This window comes from Apodemus sylvaticus, chromosome 7 (assembly GCF_947179515.1).
Source record: "Apodemus sylvaticus chromosome 7, mApoSyl1.1, whole genome shotgun sequence".
NCBI lineage: Eukaryota > Metazoa > Chordata > Mammalia > Rodentia > Muridae > Apodemus > Apodemus sylvaticus.
This window is the reverse complement of record NC_067478.1, coordinates 62,559,172-62,575,308: the sequence shown is the minus strand read 5'-3', so window position 1 is coordinate 62,575,308 and position 16,137 is coordinate 62,559,172. Positions and strand designations below refer to the sequence as shown.

The 16,137-nt window shown below is 37.5% G+C and overlaps 1 protein-coding gene across 5 annotated transcripts in view; it reads left to right on the top strand.

Moving 5' to 3' along the window:
• Herc1 (HECT and RLD domain containing E3 ubiquitin protein ligase family member 1) overlaps positions 1 to 16,137 on the top strand; it is a 165,075-nt gene that overhangs the window by 110,767 nt on the left and 38,171 nt on the right. For 4 of the 5 annotated variants that reach the window (XM_052187967.1, XM_052187969.1, XM_052187970.1 and 1 more), the window contains exons 39-50: positions 636 to 834; positions 3,770 to 3,930; positions 5,300 to 5,416; positions 5,885 to 6,116; positions 8,299 to 8,423; positions 9,573 to 9,793; positions 10,685 to 10,957; positions 11,726 to 11,774; positions 12,396 to 12,596; positions 13,686 to 13,860; positions 14,584 to 14,854; positions 14,976 to 15,189. In XM_052187967.1, coding sequence (XP_052043927.1) covers positions 636 to 834; positions 3,770 to 3,930; positions 5,300 to 5,416; positions 5,885 to 6,116; positions 8,299 to 8,423; positions 9,573 to 9,793; positions 10,685 to 10,957; positions 11,726 to 11,774; positions 12,396 to 12,596; positions 13,686 to 13,860; positions 14,584 to 14,854; positions 14,976 to 15,189 — 2,238 coding nt within the window. The remainder of the gene's footprint in view (positions 1 to 635; positions 835 to 3,769; positions 3,931 to 5,299; positions 5,417 to 5,884; positions 6,117 to 8,298; positions 8,424 to 9,572; positions 9,794 to 10,684; positions 10,958 to 11,725; positions 11,775 to 12,395; positions 12,597 to 13,685; positions 13,861 to 14,583; positions 14,855 to 14,975; positions 15,190 to 16,137) is intronic. The other variant, XM_052187968.1, reaches the window with a different exon arrangement.

The following is a 16,137-nucleotide window of genomic DNA, read 5'->3' as shown; positions in this document are numbered from 1 at the left end:
GAGTGGTGGTGGTGGTAGTGGTGGCACATGCCTGTAATCCCAGCACTCTGGGAGGCAGAGGCAGGCAGATTTCTGAGTTCGAAGCCAGCCTGGTCTACACAGTGAGTTCCAGGACAGCCAGGGCTATACAGAGAAACCATGTCTTCGGAAAACAAAAACAAACAACAACAACAACAACAACAAATAAAATCAGAACTAATTTCAAGGACCTATAGAATCTAGAATAAGTACAATATTGTGTGTGTGTGTGTGTGTAAGAATGTTTTTCTGAATTCCTTCTGAAAATATTTAGAAACTTTCTTTCTCCCCCTCTCTCTTTCCTTCCTTCCTTCCTTCCTTCCTTCCTTCCTTCCTTCCTTCCTTCCTTCCTTCCTTCCTTCCTTCCTTCCCTTCTTTTTTTTGTTTTTGTTTGTTTGTTTGTTTTGGAGGAAGGCTTTACCATGCAGTCTTGGCTGGCCTTGCTACATAGCCCAGGGTAGAGAATCTTCTTGTGTCAGCCTCCTAAGTGCTGGGATTATAGGTGTACATAACCAAACCTACCTTTAGAAACTTAATTAAACTTTTCCATTTTTGACTCTTGCTTTTTTTAAAAAAAAAAAAAAATCCTTACTATTTTCTTAACCTTTGATTTACAGAGATTGATCAGCAAACTGAAGAAAGTGACCAAACACAGCAAGCACAGACACCAGTTACCACCAGCCCATCAGCATCGAGCACGACTTCCTTTATGAGCAGCTCCCTTGAGGACACCACAACTGCCACCACGCCTGTCACCGACACAGAAACGGTGCCTGCATCTGAGTCCCCAGGAGTGATGCCACTTAGTCTTCTCAGGTAGACAAGTTGGCCTTTAATGTTTATCACACTAGTATATGCCTGTGCTTCTCAAAGCACATTTTTTTCTCTTATATAGAGTGTGCCAAGTTAAATCCAGGTATTCTAGAACTGGAAAGAACCTGGACCATATAGTAAAAACCTGTCTTAGTAAGAGTATAATTATGTACCACCATACTTGGCTTCTAAGCATTGGTGGTGGAGGCAGGTGTATGTGTGCACTACCACCATACTTGGCTTCTGAGAGCGTGAGTGTACACTATCATAAGTGACTTGGCTAAGCTTTTAAAGATTTGTTCTTTTTAGAAACAAATTCCTGAGGTTTTGTTTCGGGGAGGGGGTTTTGTTTCTGGTGGGTGCAGGAGGGTTGGTGCTGCTTCTGAAGATTAGTATATGCTAGACAAATGTTCCACTGCTGAACAATATCCCTAGTCTAGTACTTGAGTTTTGAGTACTCAAGTCTAAAGAAAAATAAATCATCTGCCTGAAATAATTTTTTCTCAGGTTTTTTCCTTTTGAACATTTTTTTTTTTTAAGATTTATGAACCATGAGAGCACACCTGCTATAGTACACTTGTGGAGTTCATAGGACAGCGTGGGGAGTTGCTTCTCTCCACCTTGCATAGGTTGTAGGGATTGAACTCAGCTCTTCGTGTCTTTTGTAATCTGGTTCTCTTGGGAGCCATGTCAAACAGCTCTATACTTTGATTTTTACTCTATGACCACACAGGTCTACTTTTCAAATGAAAAGAATGTGTTTTCACGGTGCTTCTCCTGCCATCTGTATGTAATAAGCTTGTGACTTCTATACAATGTTTACTTACTTAAATTCTGCTTTGCTTAGTTTGCAACTTATATACACACTGGTGAGGCTTTAGAGAGACCTTCATGGAAAGACTGTTGCAATCTCTTTATTGTGTCTTAAGTGAAGGAAGGAAATCAAACTGGTTTCCTTCTCCTCTTTTTCTGTTCTTCCTCTTAGATAGATCATCATCATTCTTAGTAGAAGGATAGTAGAAGGGGAGCTCATCTCTGTCCTTAGTGATATCAAGTTTTGGTGGGCAGTCTCCCCACATAGGAGCTTTTTGAAAGTTCTGGGAGTACATGCCCCAGTAAGTTAGATTTAGAATGTCTATAGGCCCCATGTGTTCCAGTAAGTTAGATTTAGGGGGTCTATAGAGCCAATTGTTTTTATGGGGGTACACTGACGCCTACTTGTTTATTAGCTCTCTCATTTGAGTCATAATTCTAGAAGATGCTAATAGAATATTCTTGTGGTTTTAATGCCTCCTGCAGTTTCAGAATTTAAAAATGTTCATGGAGAATCTGTGACCTCTTGTCTCCTTTGAGTCTCTGACTAGAGTGGGCATAGGATTAAAGGATAGAATCATTCTCCTTTGTGGCCATAGGTGCTCACTACATGCTTCTTCTATTTCTCTTTAGTAGTAGAAACTAAACTCAAAGTTACACCCCTAGAATCTTTCTTCCTTTCTTCTTAATCTTTGTTTCTTTGCTACTGACTTGGAATTGGTTAGAGGTAAGCCTATTGCTCCCTCTGTGTGCCATGGTTTATTGGGTAAACAGTGCTCTTCTGAAGCTAGAAACCTCTTTGATTGCTGAATATAAAGCTGGGTAGGAGTAGAGCACTTGCCTAGCAAGTGGCTCTATGTTCAGTCCCCAGCCTTACAGAAAATGTCCTTGTGTGAAGGGACGGATCTAGACTCGCTTCATCATCAGTGTCCTCCTCAGTGTGAGAGGGAGTGCCTCTCTCTTCTGTACTGCTCATACACGTACTGTTCACACCCCCATAGCAAGTACATGTTAACTCCATCTGGCATATCACACATACATACAATTTTTGAATTGTGCGTAACTGTACACTTATTCTTTCTTTAATTTTCCTATAAGTTAATACTTGACATCAATGTTAATTTTATAGCTAGTGAATTTAATATTTAAAGTAAAGTTTTCTGTTTTTTTGTTTTCGAGACAGGGTCTCTTGTATCCTAGGCTACCCTAGAATTCCCTAAAAGGCCAGACATGACCTTGAACTCATTTCTCTACCTCTTAATTGCTAGGATTATAGTATATGCTACCACACTAAGTTATATACAAACTGGAGATTGAACTCAGGGTTTTGTGCAAATACTACTACCATATGAGCTACATCTCTAGTCCAAGTTTCTTGTCCTTAAAATTCTTCTGTAGTTTCTTGACTACTATATTTATACCAAAATACCCCTGTCACCTTAATATTACAGTAGAAGAAAAACGCCATAAAGACAAGGGTTGTTAATTTTCTTTTAAAGATTTATTTATTTATTTCATTATGTGAGTACACTGTCACTGTCTTTAGACACACCAGAAAGAGGGCATTGGATCCCCATTACAGATGGTTGTGAGCCACCATGTGATTGCTGTGAATTAAACTCAGGAGCTCTGGAAGAGCAATCAGTGTTCTTAACCGCTGAGCGTCTCTCCAGCCCCAAGAGTTGTGAATTTATTTTTGTGATTTCTGTATTACTTCCCAATATATTGCTGATATATTTTTTGAGAAAACTATACTTTTATAGTTAAGAATAACCTATGAAATAATTACTTTTAATACTGAAGAATCTCGCACCACTTTGTATTAAATTATAACAAGCTTGTGCTGACTTTCAGGTTGTAATTTGTTGTGTAAGAAGATTTGTAATGGGGGCTGGAGAGATAGCTCAGTGGTTAAGAGCACCGACTGCTCTTCCAGAGCTTCTGAGTTCAGTTTCCAGCAACCACATGGTGGCTCACAACCATCTATAATGGAATTCAATACCTTCTGGTGTGTCTGAAGAGAGTGACAGTGTACTCACATACATTAAACAAACAAACAAATATTTTAGTATGTCTGTTCTTTCCCAGTTGGGTTTTTTTCCTAATCATTGTTATTTTCTTAAAGGCAAATGTTTTCTAGTTATCCAACCACCACTGTACTTCCTACACGTCGTGCACAGACTCCTCCAATATCATCATTACCAGCCTCTCCTTCTGATGAAGTGGGAAGAAGGCAGAGTTTAACTTCTCCAGATTCCCAATCTACAAGGCCAGCTAATCGCACAGGTGAACTTGCTGTCATGAAGTATAGTTCCCAAGCCTCTTTGCATTCTAGATATATGGACTTTGTTATATAATCATTATGTCTTTTCTTAATTGAAGATTAAAAGGTACCTAATGAAAGTGAACTATATTTTTAAACTGAGTGCTTTCTATGTTTTGAATTGTAGATTGAATTATAGCCATTTGGAGAGAAGTAACACACATATTAATCACACATGCCCTCCTATTCTTTTTTTTTTTTTTTTTTTTTTTTTTTTTTTTTTTTTTTTTGGTTGTTTAGATTTTCGAGACAGGGTTTCTCTGTGTAGCCCTGGCTGCCCTGGAACTCACTCTGTAGACCAGGCTGGCCTCGAACTCAGAAATCCGCCTGCCTCTGCCTTCCAAGTGCTGGGATTAAAGGTGTGCGCCACCACTGCCCGGCTCCTCCTATTCTTAATAAGCCAATGTTCAGTGCTAAAAATGTCTTTCTAAGTGTAGCTTTAATCATAACATACAATTGTAATGTATTAAAAGGAAACATCAGTGGAAACCCAAATGAAGGGGCTTCGTACAAAATAAGTAGGTCGTGATTTGTCATGGATCACAGTAATTGACCAGCAACTCAGGAATGTGAGGCAGAAGGATCACGCATTCAGGATCATCCTGAACAACTTAATGAGTCCTTGTCTCAAAATAAAAAGTAAAAATAGAGTGAGAGCATGCTTGCCTACTATGTTCAAGCTCCTAAGTTCAAATCCCCAGTACTAGCAGAGGCAAACCAAGTTGCTTAAGGAGACCAAAGAGACTTCATAACCAGGTAAAATGCACAGATGATCCTAGATCTTTTGCTATAAAGAACATTATCAGTATATGTGGTGAAACTAGACTGGGAGCTGGGTTAAATGATAATATTGTTACTCTCCAAATTCTGGCTGTGTTTGTATGAATTGCCTATTAATATTCAGAGAAGTTAAAGCATCTGTTTTGCTGTTAATTCTACAGTAGATCAGAAGAAAAAGATTTCTATTGCTCTTCTTGAAAGTTTTTGTGTATTTTAATTTTTATTATGAGCAGATTTACTTATCTGTACAACAGCCCTATATTTGCTATTGAGAAGTTTGGCTTCATTTATGGTTTTAAACAAACAAACAGACAATCAATTTTAAAACCCTCACTCTTGGGCTTGCCTCAAAATCATCCTTCTGCCTTAGCCCCATGAGTGCTAGGATTCCTGACAAGTAACTCCATACCCAGTTTTTGTTAATAACATTTTAACAGTAAATTTGTATTGAGTTTGAATAATTCTGGGAAATTGAAGTATCACAGTTACTATGTGTATAGTTTGCTTGTGGTGTCTAGTATTTAGACCCACTTGTTCTTTCTTCTGCTTCAGCATTGTCAGACCCAAGCAGCAGACTTTCAACATCCCCTCCTCCCCCAGCAATTGCAGTCCCTCTGCTGGAAATGGGCTTCTCTCTTCGACAGATTGCCAAAGCCATGGAAGCTACAGGTAAGATATTTTTAAAACTGCAGTATTTATAGACACAAGAAGTCTTAAATGTTATTGGAGGAAGAATTTTTTAAAGAGGTCATAAATCTTAAGATTTTCTAAAAGACATTTTTATTAGAGAGAGAGAGAGAGAGAGAGAGAGAGAGAGAGAGAGAGAGAGAGAGAGAGAGAGAGAACACGCATGTGAATGCAGATGCCTGTGGAGACCTGAAAGAGGCATTGGGTCCCCTGGACCTGGGGTTAGAGTTGGCTGTCAGATACCTGACATCGGTATTAGGAATGGAACTTGTATCTCTGCAATAGCAGCAAGTGCTTTTAACTGCTTAGTCTTTTACGAGACTCTCTTTTTAAGATTTTAAACAGCAAATCTATTATAAAATCATCAGAACAAACACTTAGAAACTAATAACATAAGACATTGATTTTTTTATCCAAATTCAGTGTCAGACAACATTTCTGCTTATGTAGGTGCTCGAGGAGAGGCTGATGCCCAGAATATCACTGTTCTTGCTATGTGGATGATAGAACACCCTGGGCATGAGGATGAGGAGGAGCCCCAGCCAAGCAGCACAGCAGAATCCAGACATGGCACAACAGTTCTGGGAAGTGGTGGAAAGTCAAATGATCCCTGTTATTTGCAGTCACCAGGAGACATACCATCAGCTGATGCTGCTGAAATGGAGGAAGGCTTCAATGAAAGGTAAAATTCTAGTTTCTTTATTTCTGTCTCTTGTGTCCTGACTGTTACCTCTAAAACTCCATTTCTTTCCCATCATAAATGCTTCTACTGCTTTATAAATTTAATAAAAATAAGAAATGATTATGCCAGGTGGTGTTGGCGCACGTCTTTAGTCCCAGCACTTGGGAGACAGAGGCAGGTGGATCTCTTGAGAGTTTGAGGCCAGTCATGTCTACAGAACAAGTTCCAGGATAGCCCAGGGTACAGAGAGAAACCCTGTCTAGGGTCTGAGTTCAGTCCTTAGCACTGCTTTAAAAAAATAAAAAACGTATTTAATTACTAAATTTGATAGGAATAGATTTTTCTTGTCTCATTTTAGATAAATTCGTATGTCTATTTATTTTAATGTTTTCTTCGTTAAACCAAAGTTATACATGTTAGGCGAGTATTCTAACACTGAGATATATAGATATATTCCCAAATCCTATAGTTTTTACTATCTAGTATTACATATTCCTTTTTTTAAATCTGTGAAAAGAGTTCTGCAGTATATATATCCTATAATGAGATATAATAAGATATCTTAAATTTTTCTCTTAAAATCACTTTTGTTTTACAATTCTTATGACTATTTTCCTTTTCTTTTAAAATTTTTACATGTATAAGTATTTTGCCTTCATATGTGTTTATGTACCACATTCTAGCCAGTTACCTATAAGAAGCCAGAAAAGGGTAGGTTATTAAGGCTCATGTCTTATGCAACATGAAAACTTTTTATAAGTTCCATGAATATTTTCAAAATTTAATTTGACATAATCTGTTTCTCCTCGACACAGATTCTGTCATTTCAGGTGTTAAGTATTTAATCATTTAGGGTTTAGTTTGAAGTTATTTTTTCTTTTGCTGTGGCGTTTGGATGATATTCCAGGCTCTCTAGACAGAGATCTCTACAAGCCACTTACCCCACTTCTGATCCTGTTTGATTTTGGAGATGAATTAAGTATCATTTTACCTTTGGAAGAATTCAAAATCAGATAATATTAATGCCTAAGAAGCAGTGTATGACACACCTAAAAGTAGAGTTTCACAAGGGATGATGAAAAATGTTTGAAAGTTTTGTCATGGGCTAACAGGATAGATAAAGCTGTAGATGCTTATAGTATGCTGGAGACACTAGGTTTAATTGCCAGAAACTCTCCTCCACCAAAAATATTATGCAAATCATGTCCATTTCCTTTTTTGATACTGTCAAGTATTTTTTTTTAAAGAGATGTTTTTATAGCCAAAGGCACTGAGAATGACAAAGCAAACAAACAAGAAAAACAGTTCTAAACATGGTATTCTATAAAATGTCTTAATTTTAATTTAAAAAGTTTTAAGCTTTAAAACCTGTTTAAGGAGCTGGAGAGATGGCTCAGTGGTTAAGAGCACTGACTGCTCTTCCGAAGGTCCTGAATTCAAATCCCAGCAACCACATAGTGGCTCACAACAATCCATAATGAGATCTGACTCCCTCTTCTGGGGTGTCTAAAGACAAGTACAGTGTACTTCCATATAATAAATAAATAAATTATTTTTAAAAAACTGTTTAAGGAGTGATAGCAAGTAAAGTACTTGCAACCTGAGTTTAATTCCCAGAATCCTTTTTAAAAACCTAGGCATAGCTGGGAGTAGTGGTACACACCTTTAATCCCCACAGAAGGAGACAGATCTCTGAGTTTAAGTCTAGCCTGGTCTAATGAGACCCTTTTTCAAAATACATACATAAGTGTGCACATTTATTTAAATGTGCACACACACACACACCACCACCACTACCACCACCACCACCACCACTACCACCACCATCACCCCACCATCATCTGGATAGGTACAGATGAGTGGATTCCCAGGATTCACTAGCCAGCCAGCTGGTCTAGCGTCCTTGGTTAATTCCAGGGCAGTAAGAGAACCCATCTCAGAGGGGAAAAACCCAAAAACAGTAGCTAAGAAACAACACCAGATTGTCCTGCTAGCCTCCACACACATTCCCCTATACCCACACATACATAAGCATACACACAGCACACAGAGACACATGCAGGATCATATACAAACTATTTTATTCTCAGTGATATTTGGAGAAGAGGGTAATACCACAAACAAGCTCTCTTTTTGTGAGAGCTTTAAAAACTTCTTGTTGCCTTCACACTTGCTTTTATAGCCCTGATAATCTGGATCATACAGAGAATGCAGCTTCTGGAAGTGGACCACCAACTAGAGGTCGCTCAACAGTAACAAGAAGGCACAAATTCGACTTAGCAGCTCGCACACTGCTTGCAAGAGCAGGTAATTATTTTCACATGCCTCTCTTGGTGAAAGATCTCTCTTAAAAATTGTTATAGAAACAGGACTAAAGAAGATACAAACTAAAGAATGACATGAACTAGTGATGCTACTATTTAGTGGAACAGCAGTTTTCATATAATTTTGAATTCTGTATAATTTAACTAATCATAGCATGCATTCATACATAAGATTTCCTCTAGGTATTGGAGGCTGTGGTGGCCACTTGCAGATTTTGAAAGATTTTGTATCTGCTCTCTGCCTTTAGTCAGTTATAATTTGAGAAGTGATGCTGCATAATGCTTAACATCAGTGGTCAGTAGGTTCCAGAAGGTGCTCTATACCACACAGAAGTAGGCACTGGTTTTTCTGCTATACTCTAGATTTAGAACCTTACCACTAGGCCCTAAGGAAGCAAGAATTAATTCTCTTAATACATTAGTAAATTCTAGGATTGGCTTGAGAGCATGGGAATATATTTTCTTTTTGTTTGGCATTTTTTTTATTATCCTGGCAATTGAAACCAGAGCCTTGCACATTCTAAGTAAGCACTTCACCACAGAGATATATCTTTATTCCATTATTGTATCACCATCACCACAACCACCACCACAATGCTAGGGATCACGCCCAGGGCCTTATGCATGTTAGGCAAGTATTCTACCACTAAGCTATATTCTAGCCACAAAATATATTTCCCAAGCTGGAAATCATATTATCCAGTTAAAAGAATTTGATTATTAAAATATCAAATGTAAGTGAGAATTCAGTTATTTATGGGAACCATGAGAAAGAAATTTGAGACTTGCTTAAAAAATATAGGCCAGCCATTTACCATAAAATGAAGAGAGGCTGAATTTTAAAAAATTGAACCTGGAAGAGGAATAATAGGTGACATTTATAACATAAATAGTATTTATACCTTAAATAAAAATATAGCATCTTAAATTTTTTTATATGTAGTAACTTGTTTAAACTTAGCAGTAGTCTGAGAAATAGTATACCTTATATGATAGTTGCAATTTGAGATTTATAGTTTGGAATCCAAAGAAGTAGCTGAGGTAGGTTCTCTTCTACGTATGTGGCAATTAACTGGTGAAATAGAATTATTTCATTCATGCAAATAAAATGCCTTTTTTGTTTCGTTCTGAGCGGGGTTATACCGCTCTGTGCAGGCTCACAGGAATCAAATTCGGAGAGATGGAATATCTTTGCAGCAAGACCCAGGGGCGTTATATGACTTTAATTTAGATGAGGAATTGGAAATCGATCTTGATGATGAAGCAATGGAAGCTATGTTTGGACAAGACCTGACCAGTGACAATGATATTCTGGGAATGTGGATCCCAGAGGTACTGGATTGGCCTACCTGGGTGTGTGTGACTGCAGCGGGGGCTGCTCTGACTTACTTTCCTGCCCTCCTGTTCATACAGCTTACTAACAGCAGCCTTGCCTAGAGTTGAAAGAGTCTTACATCTCATCCTGAGGTTTGGGGATTTAGTGCTTAAGCATTTTCTTGATACCTACAAACTGATAAAGTCTCTCTTGTTGCTTTCTCTGTGTGATTTATTGCTTCTCTCCCCAGACTAGATGACTAGAGGCATACTGTGGCATACTTCATTGTGATGTTGAAGAAAAATTTCAAAACTTGACATTAGGCCCTACTACGTTGCTGGGTTGTATAACATGATTGCTTTAATCACATTCCTGTCTTCATGCATGCTCTTGTCCTTCATAGTTTCTGTTTAGTCAGTGCAAGGCTCATGTGGGAGCAAATGCCTACCCTGGTCTTATAATACCACTGAATTAGGGGCAGAGTTCATGTAGTTTTATGTGTATATACTATTTATATAGGGAAAGCTTTAAAGCTCATAGATGTGAACTTTTGTCTGCTTGATTAGGTTAATAACATAAATGAATAATAATGGATGGCATCTTAGAAATTCAGAAAATAGGTCTTATTTTATGGTCAGGTAGAAGATGTTTTCACTAAAGAATTTTTAATGGTTTGAAATAGACTTAAATTATTGAATTTCTTTTTTGTTTCAGCAGAATAATCTTAATTTATAACTTAAGCAAATAGAAAAGAGCAAAGAACACCTTCAGATTATGTGGTCTGAATTCTGATTTAAAAGAAAATTATGTAGCACTAATGAACATCATTGATCTATTGTAGGATATAAAAAAGTAGTTAGTTTTACATCATAAAGAATCTACTCTTACCCTAAATTGACTATAATTTGGTATAAAATTATTTTGTACAGCATGTTTGTGAATCTGAAGACAGGGAAGAAGTGGTCGTATGTGAACTTTGTGAATGCAATGTCGTCAGCTTCAACCAGCACATGAAGAGAAACCACCCTGGATGTGGGCGCAGTGCAAACCGCCAGGGGTATCGCAGCAATGGCTCCTATGTAGATGGCTGGTTTGGTGGTGAATGTGGGAGTGGAAATCCATACTACCTGCTCTGTGGCAGCTGCAGGGAGAAGTACTTAGCCCTGAAGACCAAGACCAAGACTACAAATTCTGAGAGGTACCTTGAAATTGTGTTACAGATAACCAGCTTCCTTGGATGGAAACATCTCATTCTGTTAAAATATAGTAACTGCATTTCTCCCTTCCCCCTGCCCCCATGTAAAGAAATAACTATGACTGGGGGCAGAGCTTGTGGAGGTCAATGAATTCCATTCTCAGGAGATTTGGGAACCATTTTTGTTCTTTTGGTACCCCAGGCATAGTGACATGGCAGCAGGTCCTGTTTCACTCTGTCAGCCACTAGCATCTCGGCAGGTTGTGATCAGGGTCCTCGTTTTAATTCTCAGAGGTATAGAATCAAGTTTTCAAATGGATGTTTTTCAACATATCTGTTGCCTTAACTAGAATGTTTTTCTTGACAAAAAAAAAATGTATTGTTCTGTTTAAATGAGCTTCTGTAGGGGAATAAAAGAAACTTTCTTTATATACTTACCCTCTAGTTCTACAAATGTTAAACCTTTGGTGCTTTGTAGGACAGAGTTTGATTAAAAGAGTTATTGAAGGTAACCAGAAATGTCCCTAGGGTTTTTTGTTGTTGTTGTTGTTTTGTTTTGTTTTTTTGGTTTGTTTTGTTTGTTTTGGTAAAAGAGCTATTGATCTGTAAATGTGTAATCAAACAATAGTTTTTACTGCATTTTCCCATAACACAAGACACTTTTACTTTTTGCTGCTTTATTAATGAACTCTTACAATATTCTAATGACTTAATTTGCATTTGGGTACTAACTTTTATATAAAAACACAATATTCTTCATGTTTGGTGCAGGTACAAGGGACAAGCTCCAGATCTAATTGGCAAGCAAGACAGTGTGTACGAAGGTAGTTGCTGTTTTGAGAGCTTCCTTGTTTTATGTGTATTTTTATGTATACTTCTTGCTTAACATCTGCTACTAAACTTACCATCATGTGTGTTTGTGTTTATGTACATATTAACTAGTGCTTTTTCTAAGCGGATCTGAGGTTGCTTGATAACAGCATTCCACACTTTTAGAGTTATAAGAGAAAGAAAGAACCCAAACTCAAATGTCAGCTTTACCATAGGTAATTTGTTTGGAGGATTTTTTTTTCCCCCAGAATAGGAAAAAATATATAACATTTTAAAGTGTTTCTATCCTAATTGTGGAAAAAAAATGAGTGGAAATGTGGGAAAACTTTGAGATAAGTATAATTTGTTTTCTAGAGCATTCATTTGCTTGAATATATATTAGCTGAGGCCTCTATGATCAGTTATAACACTTGCTGTTTCTTTCAGTGGATCTTACCCACTCCCCTTCTCTGGCCTCAAGAATGCACCTTGCTCAGAGCTCCAGGAGATGGTGCTGGGTTCATTTTGGCCTCCTTCAACTTTCTAGATGATTTTAGATTTATCTTAAAATAATCACTCTTAGCAGAACTATGCTATGTTTATATTCACATGCCATATATTTATTTAAATTCCAGAAGACTGGGACATGTTAGATGTTGATGAAGATGAAAAACTAACAGGTGAAGAAGAATTTGAATTGCTTGCTGGTCCACTTGGTTTAAATGACCGGCGCATTGTGCCAGAGCCAGTTCAGTTCCCTGACAGTGACCCACTGGGAGCATCGGTAGCAATGGTCACAGCCACCAACAGTATGGAAGAGACTCTGATGCAAATTGGTAAGTTGAAAGGCTGATTATCATTAAATTTTTATGTTAATATTTTTCTTATGTAAATAGTAAAAATAATGGTTTAGCCCTGCCTCATACCAATAAGTCTTTTTGGCCATTTGTTAGGGAAGGAATACTGAATATAGGTCAGAGGTTTGACATGAGTTTTTTTCTTTTTTTCCTCTATTCTTTCCCACCTTATTTTTTGAGACAGGTTCTTTCACTGAACCAAATAGGAGTTCATTGATTTGGCTAGACTGGCCAAGTTCACATGTGTACTGCGATATCTCTTTCCCCCCCACCCCATTCCCATACACCAAAATTTTAAAATGTGGCACTATCAATGACTTAGTTCTTTATTTGTAATCAAAGCATATTTTATTTCTATCTTTTATCAATGGCTTAGTTCTTTATTTGTAATCAAAGCATATTTTATTTCTATCTTTCCTGGTGCTGGAGAGCTGCATCAGTGGTTAAGAGCATTGTTGCTCTTGTAAGAAGATCCTGGGTTCTGTTCCCAGCTCCTACATGGCTGCTTCTAATGACTATAACTCCAGTTCCAAGAGATTTGATACCCTCTTCTGTCTTCTTTTGGCACTATACACGTGGTGCAGATACATACACATAGGCAAAATACTTATCTATGTAAATAAAATAAAAACAAACTTTTTAAAAACTATGCCTTTCCTATTAAAAAGAATAAAGAAAAAGCATGTATTTAATGGAAAGTCTCTTCTATTAACTCAGAAATCTCTTAAGTTTAATATCTTTTTTTTTTTTTTTTTTTTTTTTTACTTTTTTTTCCGAGACAGGGTTTCTCTGTATAGCCTTGGCTATCCTGGAACTCACTCTGTAGACCAGGCTGGCCTCGAACTCAGAAATCTGCCTGCCTCGGCCTTCCAATTGCTGGGATTACAGGTGTGTGCCACCATTGCCTGGCAAGTTTAATATCTTAAGGAATTTTTACTAGTTCTAGGTGAGCAAACATTGTCTTGCTGTATTTCTTTGCAGACTAGAACCTACATAAAACAAGGGAGAAAAATTTAGTAGTCCAGATACTTTATCTTTGTTGGAAACTGAACAAAATCCTGCTTTCAGGTTGCCATGGGTCTGTGGAAAAGAGTTCCTCTGGGAGAGTAACATTGGGAGAGCAGGCAGCAGCCCTTGCAAATCCTCATGACCGAGTAGTGGCTTTAAGGAGGGTGACTGCTGCCGCTCAAGTTCTTCTGGCCAGGACCATGGTCATGCGAGCACTCTCTCTTCTCTCAGTCAGGTGAGTATTATTGTGTCAAGTGATGCAGTTAGCTTCTGATATATTTCAAACAGGAGTCTGGTAGGGCATATGAGAGAGTTTTTAAAACTTGAAAATATGTTGTTGAATACATTTAGGTTAGTCATAGTCATTATTGGTATTTATTTAGTTAATAACTTGGCTTTTTTAGAGTTGAAATAATGCCAATTTAGCAACAGTCAACTGCATATCTTTGTTGTTCTAGAAAATGGAAATTAAGCCGTTTAGTTGGTACTAGGTAGAAATTAAAGAGAGTGAACTAGTGTTTCTGCAGAGCTCATATAAAGAATAAAAATAGATAAAAACTAATGTATAGCTTTAGACAATAGACAGTAGTTACTTCTGAAGATACAGTGGCTGTGAGGAGCCCTCAGCAAGCTTCTGAGGTGCTGCTAGAGTTCTGTTTCTTGACTTAGAGGATGACTACATGGATATTTCCAGATGAAAGTTTATGTTCTTTGAACATCCCTAATGTCATAGTCCAGTGAGTTAGTGATAACTCTGTGCATACAATACTCATTAAAAACAAAAAGTGTAGATAATCATTTCAATTTTACATCATGTTTTGATATATGGACATATATAATGATTCAGCTTTTATTTGATTTGGGTTTTTGATGAAGAGGATGGTTATATATGTGGGGTTCAAAACTGCCCCTTCAGAAATCTGTTTTGTCTGTCTGAAGTGCTGTATTTTTCTGACAGTGGTTCCAGTTGTAGCCTGGCTGCTGGTCTTGAGTCTCTGGGGTTAACAGATATCCGTACACTGGTTCGGTTAATGTGCTTAGCTGCAGCAGGGAGAGCTGGCCTTTCCACCAGCCCTTCTGCCATAGCCAGTACCTCAGAACGTTCACGAGGTGGACACAGCAAGGCCAGCAAGCCCATTTCTTGTCTGGCCTACCTGAGCACAGCAGTGGGATGCCTGGCATCAAATACTCCAAGTGCTGCAAAGTTGCTGGTACAGCTGTGTACACAGGTACGGTAGCTTCAGGAACTCCTGCCTTGTTTTTCCCAAGGATTCTTATAACATTTTGAAATTAAATCTTTTTGTTTCTAAACATATAAAAATTAAACCATTTGTCCTGATTGCTCTTCAGAACTTGATTTCTGCTGCAACAGGTGTCAATCTCACCACAGTGGATGATCCAATTCAGCGGAAGTTTCTACCCAGCTTTCTCCGTGGGATTGCTGAAGAGAATAAACTTGTAACCTCCCCAAACTTTGTTGTAACTCAAGCCCTTGTGGCATTATTGGCAGACAAAGGGGCCAAACTGAGACCTAACTATGATAAGACAGAAATAGAAAAGAAAGGTAGGTTTCATACTGTTTGAGTGCAATCATCTGTAGATTAAAATCATGTCTTCAGAGGTGTGGTTTTGCATTATTGTATGTAGTAAAGGACATTACTTAAGTTTGGAATATAAAAAGTTAACAGAGATAGCTTTGGGGCTTTTGTGTTTGTTTGTTTGTTAGTTTGTTTTTGAGATAGGGTATAATTATGTAGTCCCAGGTTAGCCTCACATCATCAATCCTCCTGTGCTTCTTGAGTGCTGGGATTACAAGTTTGCACAGACATTGAAGTGAGTATTAGAAAATGTTCCAATTAGTGTAGTTACAGATAATGGCTTGAATTAACATACATGATAGGGTTCTTTAATACAGAAAACTAGTAATTTCTATTTAACTAGAAATAGTATAGAAGATGATACTTCGAAAGAACTACTTAAATTACTGTTTAACCTTGACTCCAGTCAAGTACATTTTACGTGTTATTGTTAGGCTTTGGGATTGATTGATCTAGTTCCTTTACTAGATGTTAAGATTCAGTTTTTAAAATTATTTATTTATGTATTTGGTGCTGAGTATTGGAATACCCAAGGCCTAGTGAGTTCTGAGCATGTACTCTGTCACTGAGTTGTAATCTGGTAATGTCCCTGCTAAGCTGTTTTTTTGTTTGTTTGTTTGTTTTTGTTTTTTAAGCAGCAAATACTAGATTGCTATTCTTAAGGGCCTATTGCCCTTGCATGGGCCAGAATATTAAGTTTGCTGTATTTCCAGTCTAAGTCCTTAGATCAAGGACTGTTTATTGGTGTATAATAAAATATTAGTTTGCAATGAATCAGATTTATTATAGAATTTGATATGAAATACTTTATATCTTATATGCATATCTTAGTAAAATAATTGCTTATAAAAGAGCTAATTTATAAAAGAAATGGGTTAACCCATTTTTGTTTGTTCATCACCACCAACTCTCAC